At 47.6% G+C, this 14,523-nt stretch overlaps 1 protein-coding gene across 2 annotated transcripts in view; it reads left to right on the top strand.

Annotated features, from left to right (window-relative positions):
* The window catches only part of MYO10 (myosin X), a 214,241-nt gene extending 202,759 nt beyond the window's left edge, over positions 1–11,482 (top strand). For both annotated transcript variants that reach the window (XM_057539942.1, XM_057539941.1), the window contains 8 exons: positions 1,821–1,944; positions 2,373–2,670; positions 3,306–3,513; positions 4,202–4,338; positions 5,444–5,564; positions 6,314–6,766; positions 8,407–8,598; positions 10,011–11,482. In XM_057539942.1, coding sequence (XP_057395925.1) covers positions 1,821–1,944; positions 2,373–2,670; positions 3,306–3,513; positions 4,202–4,338; positions 5,444–5,564; positions 6,314–6,766; positions 8,407–8,598; positions 10,011–10,112 — 1,635 coding nt within the window. In that variant the 3' untranslated portion in view covers positions 10,113–11,482. The remainder of the gene's footprint in view (positions 1–1,820; positions 1,945–2,372; positions 2,671–3,305; positions 3,514–4,201; positions 4,339–5,443; positions 5,565–6,313; positions 6,767–8,406; positions 8,599–10,010) is intronic.
* Positions 11,483–14,523: the final 3,041 nt, after the last annotated feature.

The raw sequence follows: 14,523 nt of genomic DNA, 5'->3' as shown, positions 1-14,523 counted from the left end.
TGTGTTGGGGACAACCTGCATGTCGCAGGTTCCACCTGAACCCAGGTTAGGGACCTTCTAGAAGTAACACAATAATTCTACTTTCACTCTGCAGTTTCTGGATCACACAGGTGGATTCACTAAGAGGCCACATGGGTCTAGAAAGCTTGGACTCCTTATCAGGTGCCTCCAAACTCAGAGAAGAAGCTCCCAGGTCTCTGGACCAACACTGAACTTGTTAAATTGTAATTTCCCGTTTATAAAGATTAGTGGCTGTGAGTGTATAGCGAATGAATGAACAAGCAAACGAATGAACCATTAAATGGCAGCCATGAACAAGGATCACGGCACTCATTTTCCAGGCATGGAAACGGAGACATGGGATATTCTGGTTGCACTGCTCACTTAGCTGGTCAGCCCCTGATGCAGAAGCAGGTCAAGGGAATTATTTTTATTCTGTTCCTCCAAGTTATCCATGTAGGCAGGTTCCCTATGCAAAGGAAAGAGCCAGAGCTGTGACAGAAAAGATGCCAGAATGATAGTGAAGCAGGTATTTATTTACTGAGGTACATCAAAGGAAATAAGCTAATTAGATCCAGGAGGCAAACTGCGCCTTGTAAAGGTGGGAGAGGGTCTAATATATTGGTAGTGTATTATTGCCCACCAAATTCGAGTCAGCCTCTTGATTCCAAAATGATATGTTTTATGGGTGTTTGGAGCCAAATTCCTGCAAGTCAGTTATCCTACAAACTGCAGAACTGTCCATGGAACCCAAGGAGCTTGAAACTAATAATGTCATTTCTAGTCTTAAAAAAAATGAATTTGTTGCAGCTTTCTTGTGAAAAAGGAGAGGAAAAAAGCACATATCAGCTGAACTTTCTCTTCAAAGCTATATCTTATTTACCCGTATATTTACGAAGTCATTGGAAATCAGACATTAAAGAGTAAATAGAGTTTTAAATGTGAAACAGTGCTTCTTAAGAAATGAGACAAATATATTTACTAATTCATTTGAAGTCAGACATTAAAAGAGTAAATAGAATTTTTGGATATGAAACAGTGCTTCTTAAGAAATGAGACAGGTTGCCCTAATTAAGTCCATACCAATTTTTTTAAGTAATTAAAACATATTTCTTTCTGGTTTTCAATTGGGCATTATTGAAAAAGTTTCATAGCAGAAATGAACTTGCCACGATAGAATGATTCATGGCCTCTCCTCCAACTTTTCTGTTGATTTAAAGTTCTAAAAGTAACTTTGGCTTTTTCAGATCCCAAATTAATGTTTTAGGAACATAAATACATGATGAAATTCTCTGAGAGGAGCTCTTAAATTTCAGGAGTGAGAAAGGAGGCCCAAGGAAGAACAGTCTCTCTGATAACGTATTAACGTGTCGTTTTCAGGGAGAGGATACAAAAGACCAATGAGAGAGCTAGCAAAATGTGTTTTTAAAATGAATTATAGACAAGGATGACATGATTTGGCCAAATGATTTATGGCTAAATAATTAGCAAGAAAAGTTTATTTTTTTCAGTATATGTAATTTCCAGAGAGAAGATTTTTCAGTAACATGGGGAAATATGCAAATCAAAGAAAGAGAATGAGCTGTGTACGAAAAATGTGTGTGTGTGTGTGATTTGTCATCAAACGTGGCTTGTGGGTATCTTCGTGCTTGAGATGATTCATGCTGGATTCCCACCTCCATCCCTAGGCTACAGGTGTTTTGTGACTTGTGGAAAACATTCTCGTTCAGGAGGATGCAGATGGCTTTGTCCTTTTACATGTACGTACGTTTCTTACGATAAGCTTGTGGGCTTTCGCTAACGGCTCTGTTCTTCTCAAGGAGAACTGCCTGAACGCGGACGTGGTGGAGCAGATCTATAAGCGGAACCCTATCCTGCGCCACACCCACCGGCCCCTGCACTCCCCACTCCTGCCCCTGCCCTACGGAGACATCAACCTCAACCGTGAGTCCCGCATTCCTCCTGGACCCGGGGCACTGTGCTCTGGTTTCCCTGTTAGCTCTTTAGCTCTATCGTATTAGCGTTAGTTGGTTATAGTGATGTCAGTATTGTTGTAATTAAAAAACATGCCAGCACTCCCCAGGAGCGCAAAGTACCCTTAATCTACTAGGGAACCAGATCCTAAACAGTTGTCTTGCATGTCAAATGCGGGACCTGCTTGGCAACAGACCAGCTTTTCAGTAAGCATTATTGCGCAGTAAAATAGTTCAGTTACTTGTCCGCCTCTGTTTGGCTGATTCGAGTGTCCAGAGCACGTGGTGGGCACTGCTTCCTGAAATAGCTCTGGTCCCCGTTCCTGCCTCTTGTCTGCTGCTCAGAGTGTACCTTCTCCGAACCCCTCGGGTGACTCGGGTTTGTTGTGCTTCTCCTAGTGCTCAAAGACAAAGGCTACACGACACTTCAGGATGAAGCCATCAAGATATTCAATTCTCTCCAGCAGCTGGAGTCCATGTCTGACCCTACGCCCATCATCCAGGGCATCCTCCAGACAGGGCACGACCTCCGCCCTCTGCGAGACGAGCTATACTGCCAGCTCATCAAGCAGACCAACAAGGTGCCCCATCCGGGCAGCGTGGACAACCTGTGCAGCTGGCAGATCCTTACGTGCTTGAGCTGCACCTTCCTGCCCAGCCGGGGGATCCTCAAGTACCTCAAGTTCCACCTGAGAAGGTACGAGTGGCCCGGGCGGTGCTGCTCACGTCGGGGGTGCGGTGGACATGGTTCAGATAAGCTGGACCTGGAACAGAAGACACCTTGTGTGGGTCGGGCTCCTAGGTCACCCAAGCTGGCTTACGGGGCACAGACGACCTTCTTCTCTCTAAGCCACACGGGGCTGATCCAGGGACAGGTCCCTTTGGGTCCTGAAGTGTAGGACATTGATAAATTTAATTACCACTACTCTATATAAACAGGGAAAAAAAGAAAACAGACCTTGGATATTTGTTCCAGATCAAACAGGTAGAGGCTGTCTGATTCAGCTTCTGATTAACTGTGGAAAAAGGATTTTCATGCAATAGTATGAGGCATGTGGCTCTTTCAAATATAATAGCTCTGCAGAGGTCAGCTAGTAGCAGAAGTTGCTCCCGGTCATACTTGGGCTCTTTGGTCTTTGGATTTTCTCTCTCTCTTTCTTTTTTTTTTTTTGGTCTTCAAGCAGCACAGGATGTGCTAGGGAAGCGGCTGGCGTTTGCTCTGCGCTGGGACCCCCATTCACCGTGTTGGTCTGCAGCACGTTGAAGCCGCCCAGCTCCCCGTAGCCAGCCATCCTCAAATCTTGCAATTAACAGTTAGTGTTTGGCTCCTAGGATACGGGAACAGTTTCCAGAAACCGAGATGGAAAAATACGCCCTCTTCATTTACGAATCTCTCAAGAAAACCAAATGCAGAGAGTTTGTGCCTTCCCGAGATGAAATTGAAGCTCTGATCCATCGGCAGGAGATGACGTCCACGGTGTATTGTCACGGCGGGGGCTCCTGCAAGATCACTATCAGCTCCCACACCACAGCCGGGGAGGTGAGGGAGAGACCCAGCTGCCCACGTGCTTACTTATGTCAGGAAAACTGGGCGCGGTTAGGCTGGCTCTCGTGCACAGTTGTGGCTGGCATAGCGCTCAGTGACCAAGGAAACAGACGTAATCCTGCTAATCCAAGAAGCAGTCGATACCTAGTAGAGATTGCGGACCTGACTCAGATACGTCCGCTCTGACAAGGGTTTAGCCTCTCACTTCTGCAGTGTTTTTCTGTTGGCCGCACAAATATCTAGCACGTTGGGTCAGGTGAACATGTTTTCATTTTTCCTTCTTTTTTCAATTTAAACTTAGTACCATAAAACCAATTGGCTAAAAGGAATAGTGCAGTTAAAACCCGGAAAAGCTGGTGTAGCAGAAATATCAGTGGTAATCGCTATGAGTTCATGAATTTATCAGGCAAACGGGCTTTAGTTTTCATGCGCTTACGGGTTTGCAAGAAACCGGCCAGCATCTGCCCCTAGCTATGGGCAAAATAACCTGTGTTCTCTTTGGCAAGGAAGAGAGAGAACTGATTTCAGGAGAACCAGGGAAAACAAAGCCTTGGAGATTCCATACACGACAGTGTTGGGAGGTTGCTTGGACCCTCACTTTTGCTGGCAGCTCCCTCTGGGTTCTGATGAAGGCATATTCTAGAACCACAGCTTTGGAAGCTGAAGTCCCCGTGTTTTCCAGGTGGTGGAGAAGCTGATCCGAGGCCTGGCCATGGAGGACAGTAGAAACATGTTTGCGCTCTTTGAGTACAACGGACACGTCGATAAAGCTGTCGAAAGCCGCACCATTGTAGCAGATGTATTAGCAAAGTTTGAAAAGTAAGTTCCTTCTCCCTGAAGTGCCAGCAGATTAGAGGAAAGACGTTAAGAGCAAGAGGGTTTGAACTTGGATTCCATTTTTGGCTTCAGGGTACATTTGAGTTCATCTCATTTTACGTGTGTTAAAGCATATTTAATTTCTCATCTCTCTCTGCTGCCTGTTTCTCTTGATTCCTAGGTAGAGCCACTGTCTCAAATAGGATTCACCCCATCATTGATCCTCTACCCCATTCTTTCTCTCGGTGTCCTGCTGTCACCATTGTCTTGGAATTTTCTGATTCTCAGATTTTCACTTGTCATTAGCTTTGAAGCTGGGCGAGTAGACAGAAGCCAACTTATAAACTCTTCAAACTGCATTTTGTATCTCTTGGACCTAAAATATTCACATCCCCCAGGTAACACAAAAGATATTTCTTCTTTAGCATGATGCCAGTACCAATGACAAGACTCCAGCAGGGCTGGGCCCTGCCCCTCCCCAGCTGCATAAGGGGCAGGAGCAGCTTTAACTAAGAAATGTGGCAGGGGACCACGAGGTTTAGAACAGCCCCAAACTTCCAAGTCCCAGAGGAAGTGACATCCTCTCCTCAGGGTGGGCCTGGTCTAAGTGCTTTGTTGGAAATAAACCAAAATGGGGGGTAGGGGGGAAGAGGGATATTCCTACTTTATGTAAACATAGCCTCCCAAATGTTCATGTCAATTTTTATAAATATTATTATAGTTTGAGAATCGGTAAAGGGAATGAAGGAATAGGCTTTGTTTCTTTGCTTTCTGTGCATAGCTAGGACTAACCAGACCGGGACACTCGGGAAATACTTGTTAGCTCGGTTTACGTGAAGGCTGCCTGTTTGTTGTCTTAAAGTAAAACTAGGATGAAAGTGTGTTTTTTCACCTCTGGGTAAATAAAATTAGCAGGGAACTCTGATAAGCTTCACTCTGGCTCTATTTTCTCTCGTGCCATCCCCATCTCCACCCTCTCTGCTATCTGAGCACAGACAGGATGTCTGAATCCTTGCCGAGAATTCACCATATGCAGTGAACTCCCTGTGGGTCACCCAGGGCCCATTTCTCATTTTCTTTCTGAGTCTCTCTCGACTTCCGTCTGTAGGCTTGCTGCCACATCAGAGGTGGGTGACCAGCCCTGGAAATTCTACTTCAAGCTTTACTGCTTCCTGGACACAGACAACGTGCCAGAAGACAGCGTGGAATTTGCGTTCATGTTTGAACAGGTACGTGGAGCTCTTGGGCTCCTTTGCAGACGAGCAGGGGTGAAACCCGTTCATACCCCTCGTACATTAACCGCTAGTCCTTGGAAATCACACGTGGCAGTAGAATTCCCAGCGTGGACAGGGTCAGCTGCTCTTTCATTCATTTGTAGAAGGAAACTTCTTTTTTTTTTAAGGATTTCACATTTATTGATTGATTGATTGATTGATTGATTGATTGCTGTGTTGGGTCTTCGTTTCTGTGCGAGGGCTTTCTCTAGTTGCGGCAAGTGGGGGCCACTCTTCATCGCGGTGCGCGGGCCTCTCACTATCGCGGCCTCTCTTGTTGTGGAGCACAGGTTCCAGATGCACAGGCTCAGTAGTTGTGGCACACGGGCTTAGTTGCTCTGCGGCATGTGGGATCCTCCCAGACCAGGGCTCGAACCCGTGTCCCCTGCATTGGCAGGCAGATTCTCAACCACTGCGCCACCAGGGAAGCCCCAGAAGGAAACTTCTACACGTATTATATGAACTCCTGGGCCAGGAACTGTTCTAGTTGGGGCAGGGGAGAGGGTACGGGGGGAGCAATAAGAAATAAGGTAGATACACGTGTTCAGTGGTATCCATGCGAGGGAGAACCTGAAGGCAGCTCGGGAGGGTTAGGGTACAATTTTACGGAAGGTGGCCTTTGATAGAACAAGGGAGCAAGCCAGGCGGGCGGGGTGTCGCACAGCCGTGCCCGGCCCATAGCGCCGCTGACCGCCTCGTTGCAGGCCCACGAAGCCGTCATCCACGGCCACTACCCGGCCCCCGAGGAGAACCTGCAGGTCCTGGCTGCCCTGCGGCTGCAGTACCTGCAGGGCGATTACGCGCCACACGCCGCGGTGCCGCCGCTGGAGGAGGTCTACTCGCTGCAGAGACTCAAGGCCCGCATCAGCCAGTCCACCAAGAGCTTCGCACCGTGTGAGCGGCTGGAGAAGCGGCGCACGAGCTTCCTGGAGGGGACGCTGCGCCGGAGCTTCCGGACGGGGGCCGCGGTGCGGCAGAAGGCGGAGGCGGAGCAGATGCTGGACATGTGGGTCAAGGAGGAGGTCTCGTCCGCGCGGGCCAGCGTCGTCGACAAGTGGAGGAAGTTTCAGGGGATGAGCCAGGAGCAGGCCATGGCCAAGTACATGGCCCTGATCAAGGAGTGGCCTGGGTACGGCTCGACGCTCTTTGATGTGGAGGTGAGAGCTGCCCGCTGCTTCTCGGACCAGGTGGCACTGGGGTCTGTGCGACCACCATGGTCAGGTTCATGGGGAGCGGGGACCTGGTGGAACACTTGGCTCTCTCACTCTCTCTTTTTAGAGCCCCCAGATTTTACCCTTCACACTCGCCACCCACCCAAAGTTTTCTTTCTCTTTTACAGTAAATGCCCTTGTAATGTTAGAAGTGAGTGGAAAATTAAGGTGTCATCTATTCTTAAATAATTTCTGGTTCTTTCTTATTCAAGCTATAGCCCCAACGAAAAAGTGCTGGTAAAAATCTGCATTAAAGTTTAAAAAGAAATTTTTTTAGAACTGTGTCCATAAAATTAGAAATTTTGGATAGCCTTGGATTTTACATTTTTATCTTTTTCCCATGACTGTTTGAAGGGAAGAACTTCTACTTCACAATTTGAATTTGGCTAAATTCACATCAACCCAGTACTGATTCATATCTTTTTTTTTTTAAGTAGACCATTTATTGAAAGAAAATCTTACTGATGATTGAGATCAAGGCTTGGCAAACTGCAGCCCGTGGGCCAAATCCTGCCTGCCTCCTTTTTTGTAAAAAAAAGTTTTATTGGAACACAGCAGGGCTCATTCCTTTACATATTTTTCTCTGGCTGCTTTTACACTGAAATGGCAGAGTTGAGTACGTGTGACAGAGACCACAAAGCCTAAAATGTTCACTCTCTGTCCCCTAACAGATAAGTTTGCCAACCCTTGGTCTAGATAACCAACCCTTGGTCTGTTTTTCTTATGATCATAATCATTCAGCATGTTATCTGATGACTTTTAAATGAAGCTCTATAAAAATCTAGATGTTGATCATATATTCCAAGATCCTTCCGTGACTTTTCATTGGATGCTATCTTTGGGTTGGTTGGTTGGTTGGTTGATTCAATTACATTTGTTTTTAAGTATAAATCAGATGCTTTGTACAAGTACTTCCTCTTCTGTGTCACCAGTGTGTCTCCCTCCTGATTCCCATGGCCCTGGGTTGTCATCCCCTATAGCCCGGCTCTTATTTTCCTCCACTGATCCATGCAGGAAGGTCTGTTGTTAAACCAATGAGGTCAACCACCACACGCACTAAAGGTCCTTGCTGCTCCTTGTCACGAGACGTGTTTTTCAAGAGGAGCCCAAACTGCTTGGCACAGATTGGGAGAATTTCCCTCTGTGATCCTAGATTTTGTATTTGAAGAATAATCATCCAAAACAGGCTGGGGAGGCAGAACTAGAGATAGAAGAGAGTAGCCCTGGCTCGGGCTGCTTGATTCGCCGGGGAATCATTGTCAAGTTCCACGGCTACGGCCACCTCCGCGTAGCTAATTCAGGTGGCCAGGAGGGTGAAGATGCTGAGAGGTGGAGAGTCCAAGCAAGATGTTGGATTTACCAAGTAGGATTCCCCAAAGGCACAGGATTGATCAGCCGGTCAGAAATCCATCAAGGCGGCCAAAGAGCCACCATTTCTCATACCTTGTATTTCAGTTCCCCCAGCATAAGGACACACTGAATGCACTCAGCATTCTTTGCAGAGTGCTGGACTCAGAGCCTCTCTTGTGGTTTCTATGTTCTGTTTCTAACGTTTATGATCTCTTACACTAACTCTTGCCCCGCAGTGCAAGGAAGGCGGCTTTCCCCAGGACCTCTGGCTGGGCGTCAGCGCAGACGCCGTGTCTGTCTACAAGCGCGGGGAGGGGAGACCGTTGGAAGTCTTCCAGTACGAGCACATTCTCTCCTTCGGGGCCCCCCTGGCCAACACGTACAAGATCGTCGTCGATGAGAGGGAGCTGCTCTTTGAAACCAGTGAGGTAAGAGGCAAATCTTTCATCCGTGGCCTTGACAAAAGAGGAAAACAACACCCCGTTCCCTGATGCCCTTGACCAAGTAATTTTATTTGGATATTTCACTTTAAGATATAGGAAGATACAGCATGGTGTTCCCTCCCCAGCTGCAGGTTCCTCACAGGCCAAAATCTGACAGCCCCACATTTGTTCTGTGTACCTTTGCAACAGAGAAATTTGGTTCCCTTGTACCCTTGTGGGAAAAGAAGAGAAAGGGAAGTGATATAGAGGTCCAAAAAATATATGTATATAGCTTGGCAATAAAGCCTCGTGAAACTTACTAGATGAGGTGGCAGTGGATCGCAGCTGTGAGACGTGGGTCTGGCAGTGTCCACGGAGCAGGAGGGAGTGAACGGCAGAGCGTCCCGGACAGAGCTAATTCTAGCTCACAAAAAACACCTCTATATATGTATGCCATCCCGCTCCAAAGCGTAAGATGTAGTGATAATAATAACGATAATACAAGAAGCCTGTCGAGGTCTCCACATAGGGAGCTGCTAACAAGCCAAGGTGGGAAACGGGCATGAATCGCACGCTGCCCGTTTGGCTGTTGGCGTACAGTGATGGAGAGGAGGTGCTGTGCAGGAGGGCGGAAAGAGGTGGGGCTTTGACCGGAGGGCCCCAGGCGCCAGGCTGCCGGGTTTGCACAACTGCAGTAAACAGCGCGGCACTGCCGTGGGCTCTTTGATTGTGTGTGATGTGTAACAGCAGTGCTTTTGCAAACGGTGTGGGGTGGGATTGGAAGGGAAGAGAGGTCAGGGAAATGGGAGCCAGCTAGGATGTCTTCACAGGGACGCAGGCCAGCCATCAGGAGGGACGGGCCAGAAGGGGTGGCAGTGAACGCACCATGAAATAGCTACTGCTGGGCTCTCGGAGCTGGCAGGGAGCAGAACGGGCGCACGAGGCTCTGCCAGCTCCTCGGGCCTCAGCTCTGTGTCTCCAGCTGCATCACGAGGTTTTGACCAGCACGATAGGATGCAGTCTTTAAAAGCTGTGATTGTGGGCTCTGTCGTGTACCCGTATTTTCAGTGGGGACAGCGATCCCAGCCCTGATCCTTCCCACACACTGTAGTGTCATCGGGTGAGGGGCTTTTCATCGTGCAAAATCGTGGTTACATCAGGCAACCACCAGGTGGCACACGTGATACGTGGAAAGGCCACGAGTCCCCCTTCTACCCAACGAGGAATAGGGAAAAGCAGCTCTAACTCCTGGCTCCCTACACAGCCTGCGCCGTGGCTTCGCACGGCAGGCTGGTAGCTTTTGCTGGGAGGACGGGCCCCCGCCTGCCCGCACTGGGCAGAGGATGTCTGGTTGTCAGCCTGGGTCCCCTGGCCCCTCAGAAACTTGTGACCGTGGGCCGATTCTGCTCCCCCGGCAGGTGGTGGACGTGGCCAAGCTCATGAAAGCCTACATCAGCATGATCGTGAAGAAGCGCTACAGCACCTCACGCTCCGTGAGCAGCCAGGGCAGCTCCAGGTGAAGGTGGCCGTGAGTCCCCGTGAATTGAGCATCTCCACGTGCCGCCCCCTCGGCCCCAGCCGGCTCCTGCACCTGCAGCCCAAGGCGAGGCTGCCCAGGCTTTCCAGAAGCCCCTCGTCGGAGGGCGGTGTCTCAGGGGACCTTCCGTCCTGTCCACTCCGGTGATCAGTGTCTCAAGCTGTCGACCCAGTTTCCGAAGCTTTACTTCTTTTAGATGACACATGCCTTAAAGAGAGAGGAAACGAAACCCACGCTGCCACCAAAGCAGCCAGAAGTGCCTTAACTTGTGGAACCGACACTAATCCACCTTAACTGTGCTACTGAAGAGAAATGCTTTCCCTCCCTTTTAGGGGAGACGTGCTAAGCTAGAGGGGGGATGGAGGGGGGCGTTGATCCATCTATTCTGCACTAACCTCCCAGCCTGATTTCCCCCGTGAGGGAAGGTGAGGGAGTGGGGAGGGGGGACGGAGAGCAAGAGGACAGTCTATTTTAGTTGGAGTGCTGCTGGCAGCCTTCCTCACGGACAGGTATTAACTTTTTCTCTGTGTTTCATCTTTTAAGTGCATGCGCCTGCCCGTGCACGCATGTGTCCATAAACCCATCACTTGCATCGTTGTTCCATGAGCATTGAAAGCAAAGGGAAAGAGGATGTGCAATGGCGTAACGTCTGTATATTTTAATAGTTCAGAGTGAGAGTCATCAGCTGTTACTTTACAAGGTGGTTTTATTAACAACCCGGAATCCTGGAGTTTCCTGTCTTTGCTGTATTCCGAAAGTCACATTTTGACTCCAGTTTTGCTTCACGTGTAGCAAAGTCTGCAATCTGTGTCTGCTGTATTATAAACAGATATGCAGCCTACAGATAACTGTATTTATAAACCACTCTTAAACAGCTGGCTCCAAGGCTGTTTTTAGAACTGTATGAAGGCATTTTGGAGTCTTTAGTTTCTATGAGATTTAAGTTAAAAAATGTTTCTTGGAAGGTTAGCTCGTATCACTCTGGGTAGATTGCAACATAACCATGTTGGAATATGGGGGAAAGATGCTACCTTCCTTGAAAGCATAACACATGAGTGGATCTTTAAAGGACCCTGACGTTCAATGCTGAGGTTTTAATAAAATACACACCTATTTTATCCCACGTGTATAATGGTGGTCTGAACAAGGCCCCTGTAAATAAATCAGCATTTATGACCAGAAGAAAAATAATCTGGTCTTGGACTTCTATTTTTATACAGAGAAGTTGTAAAGACTTAGGCCACCTAAGTCTACCCACAAAGAAAAAGGAAATTTGCCTTACCCCTATGGACAGCCATGCGGAATCATTGTTTGTTGGCTCAAGAAAGTCTGACAATAAAAGATATTAGTTAACATGCAGTGTAATTTCTTTATGGGGCAGCTCTAAATACCATATGGACTTTGTTTTTGTTGGGTTTTGGTTTTAATGCTTCGGGCTTCAAAGGGTTGAAGCTGTGTGTTTCATGCACTTGATGACCAGGTCTAAAAGCAAACACATATAGACATCTCAGCTGCTTTTTTAGACACAGAGCATGACTCCAAGAAAGCTGAGAAGGTAAAAGACCAGGTTTGATGAAATCACAGAAATCTAAGGACTTGAATTGTGGGTGTCGGAGCGCCTCCTGTAGCTGAGCCCCAAGATGCCTGATGGCGAAGTCGTGGTCCTACATCCACTGGCAGCCCTGATCACTGTGAGCAGAATACAGGGGGCGCTTGTTTAGCGACCCATTTACCCAAAGAACCAGCCGGGGACGTGGGTCTCACCTGCACAGGCCCCTCGGCCAGACACAGCATGTGAGCAGCACCAAGCCCCTCTGTCCCTCTCTAACCACTGTGTGTCCCTGTGTCCTTGTGTCCGGGAGCCCCCTCTTCCCGCTCCACAGGGATTGGGAGACGACCTGAAGCCAGGTGCTGCCCCAGCACCTGTGGCCTCGAGGTGACGAGAGGGAAGGTGAGCTAAGACTCGGATATTTTGTTGTTGTCTTTGTTTTCATTTCAGGCCCTGCGAGCAGCTGGCAGAAGTGCCTTTTCCACTGCCCACCACTCAGGATTCCCTCTGTAACTTCTCACACCCCAGAAGGCCGCCCCGCACCCCCAATTACAGATGAGGAATTAGGCAGAGAAAAGCAAAGTGACTCAGCTAAGGCGTTGCAGCAACACCGGAGCTAGGACCCAGGTCTCTTTACACAAAGGCCTTTCCTCGTCAATAGCTTCATTGTAACATTTTATTTAGAAACAATTATAGATTCAGAGGAAGTTGCCATGAAGGTAAAGAGAGGCCTGTACACCCTTCACCCGGTGTCCCCAGTGGTAACATCTTAGACAATTGCAGAAAATACCACAACTAAGAAACTAACACTGACTTTTCCTCCATCCACGGAGTTTATTCTGATTTCACCAGATTGACACACACTCATTTGTGTGTGAGATTAATAGGTTTGAACGGGGCCCGTGGAGTAATTTTGAGTCTGCTTATTGCAGAGAAAGGCATCGATATGAAACATGGCAACATGACATCGCTGCAGACTTAGATAACCTAGTTGTTTTTTCATTTGTCTTAATTTTTAATTCTTTTGAAAGAGGATACACATAGGTGAGGTTTTTTTAATTCAAACAGTGGGAGTAAAGTGACTTTTCCTCCCAGCCATGACCCCCCGGTTTACCCATTTTCCTTCCCCAGAAACAACTATTTTTACCATTTTCTGGAATATCGTTCCAGAAATGTTTCAAGCATACACTCACATAAATATTCCCATCCCCTTCCCTTTTAAAAAATACATAAAAGCATAAATTCTTTTGCACCTTGCTTTTTTCCTCAGAATATTTTAATGTGATTCCACGTGGTACCTCTAGAGGTGCCCGATCCTTTTTGTGTCCTAGACAGCTTTGGAGAGAGGAAAAAAAAAAAAAGGCCCCTTGATTTCTCTCTTAAAATAGTTCAGAAATGTAAGAACGCAAACTCTTATTTATAAGACTTTTTACTCAGCACCTTAAGTTGAGATCACATATACACTTATAGTAAAATTCTGTATTTAATCTATCTCATCCATTGGGATCTTTGATATATTCTAGAAATAGGTGTATGTCTACTGGGTATAAAAGTACATGCTTTAGAGAGCATGAAAATCCTCACCCACCAAAGCTTACTATCTAATAGGGACCAAAACAAGTACACGTAAAACTAAATTTAACCAGCACGTTTATGCCTGTTTTGTACAATTGATCGGAGAAGCATCATTGACATGCGGGGAAATATTGGACCTGGATTCGAGATTTGCCATTGCGATTTTCAGAGTATATAATTTTGATCTTTTAGGTCAGGGGTCAGGAAACTACAGCCCAAAGGCCAACCAGCTTTTTAAGTAAAGTTTTATTGGTACAGATCTCTACCTGTTGATTTGTGTGGTGTCTAGAGGTGTGATTGCCCTACAACAGCAGAGTTGACCAGTTGTGACAGGACCTCCTGCAAAGCTGAACGTATTTACTCTCTGGGCCTTTGTAGAGTTTGTGGACCCCTGTTTTAGATGATTATAGAAGTATACCATCTCCTTTATAACCAATCGTTGGCTATATTTAGAATTTTGATTCCACACGTTAGGCAAGGAATATAGTCTGCAGGTTGGAGATTGTTGTTTTGGGTTTCTTGTCCACTATATTGAATGACCTCCCTGATTTCCCTCCCTGCGTTTCTCATCATAGATTGGCTTAGTATCACCTCTCGTTTCTACTTGATCAGTTCCCAGATTTTGACTAGAGCTTCTCCAGGACAGAAACTGCCTTCCCCACACACACCCCAAGAAAGCCAGCGCGGTGCCCACCGGGAGCGTCACGGGCTGAGCTTAGCCAGACATAGTGAACGAGTCCCAGCCTCAGCTCTCAAGAAGTTCTGGAGATCAGACAAATGCAGGTGAAAACGCTAAATGCCCACCCAAGGTCACACAGCAGGGGGCAGGCGAGTTTCAGGAAGTAGTGTTCCAGGTGCCCAAAGCAGGTAGGTGGATGTGGCTGGGATGGGGATGGGGGAACCCAAGGAGACGAGGTGAGGCCCCTCGAGCTGGTCTTGCCCTGCGGCAGGGGGTAGGGATTCCTGGGAGCGTGAGCACAGGGGTGGAGGTGTCAGGGCAAAGGTCAGAAGCCATGCCACGGCCCCCTTTGCCCCAGCCCCAGATGGCATCTTCACTGGACTCTAGGCTTCCACCCTTGGTACCCTTCACCTCCCTCCCTGACCTGTGTAGGCTGTTCTCCACAGACCAGACACCCGGAGGGATCTTTATCAAACAAATCCAAAATAGTCCTCTTCTACTTAAAATTCTCCTGTAACCTTCTAACCAAAAGATGCATCTCTACTACACGCCCTGTGTTTTCTGCCCCACTTGTCTCTGGCTTTGTCTCAT

Source organism: Balaenoptera acutorostrata, chromosome 2 (genome assembly GCF_949987535.1).
Source record: "Balaenoptera acutorostrata chromosome 2, mBalAcu1.1, whole genome shotgun sequence".
In the NCBI taxonomy this organism is placed as follows: Eukaryota; Metazoa; Chordata; class Mammalia; order Artiodactyla; family Balaenopteridae; genus Balaenoptera; species Balaenoptera acutorostrata.
This window is presented reverse-complemented; position numbering and strand designations above follow the sequence as displayed.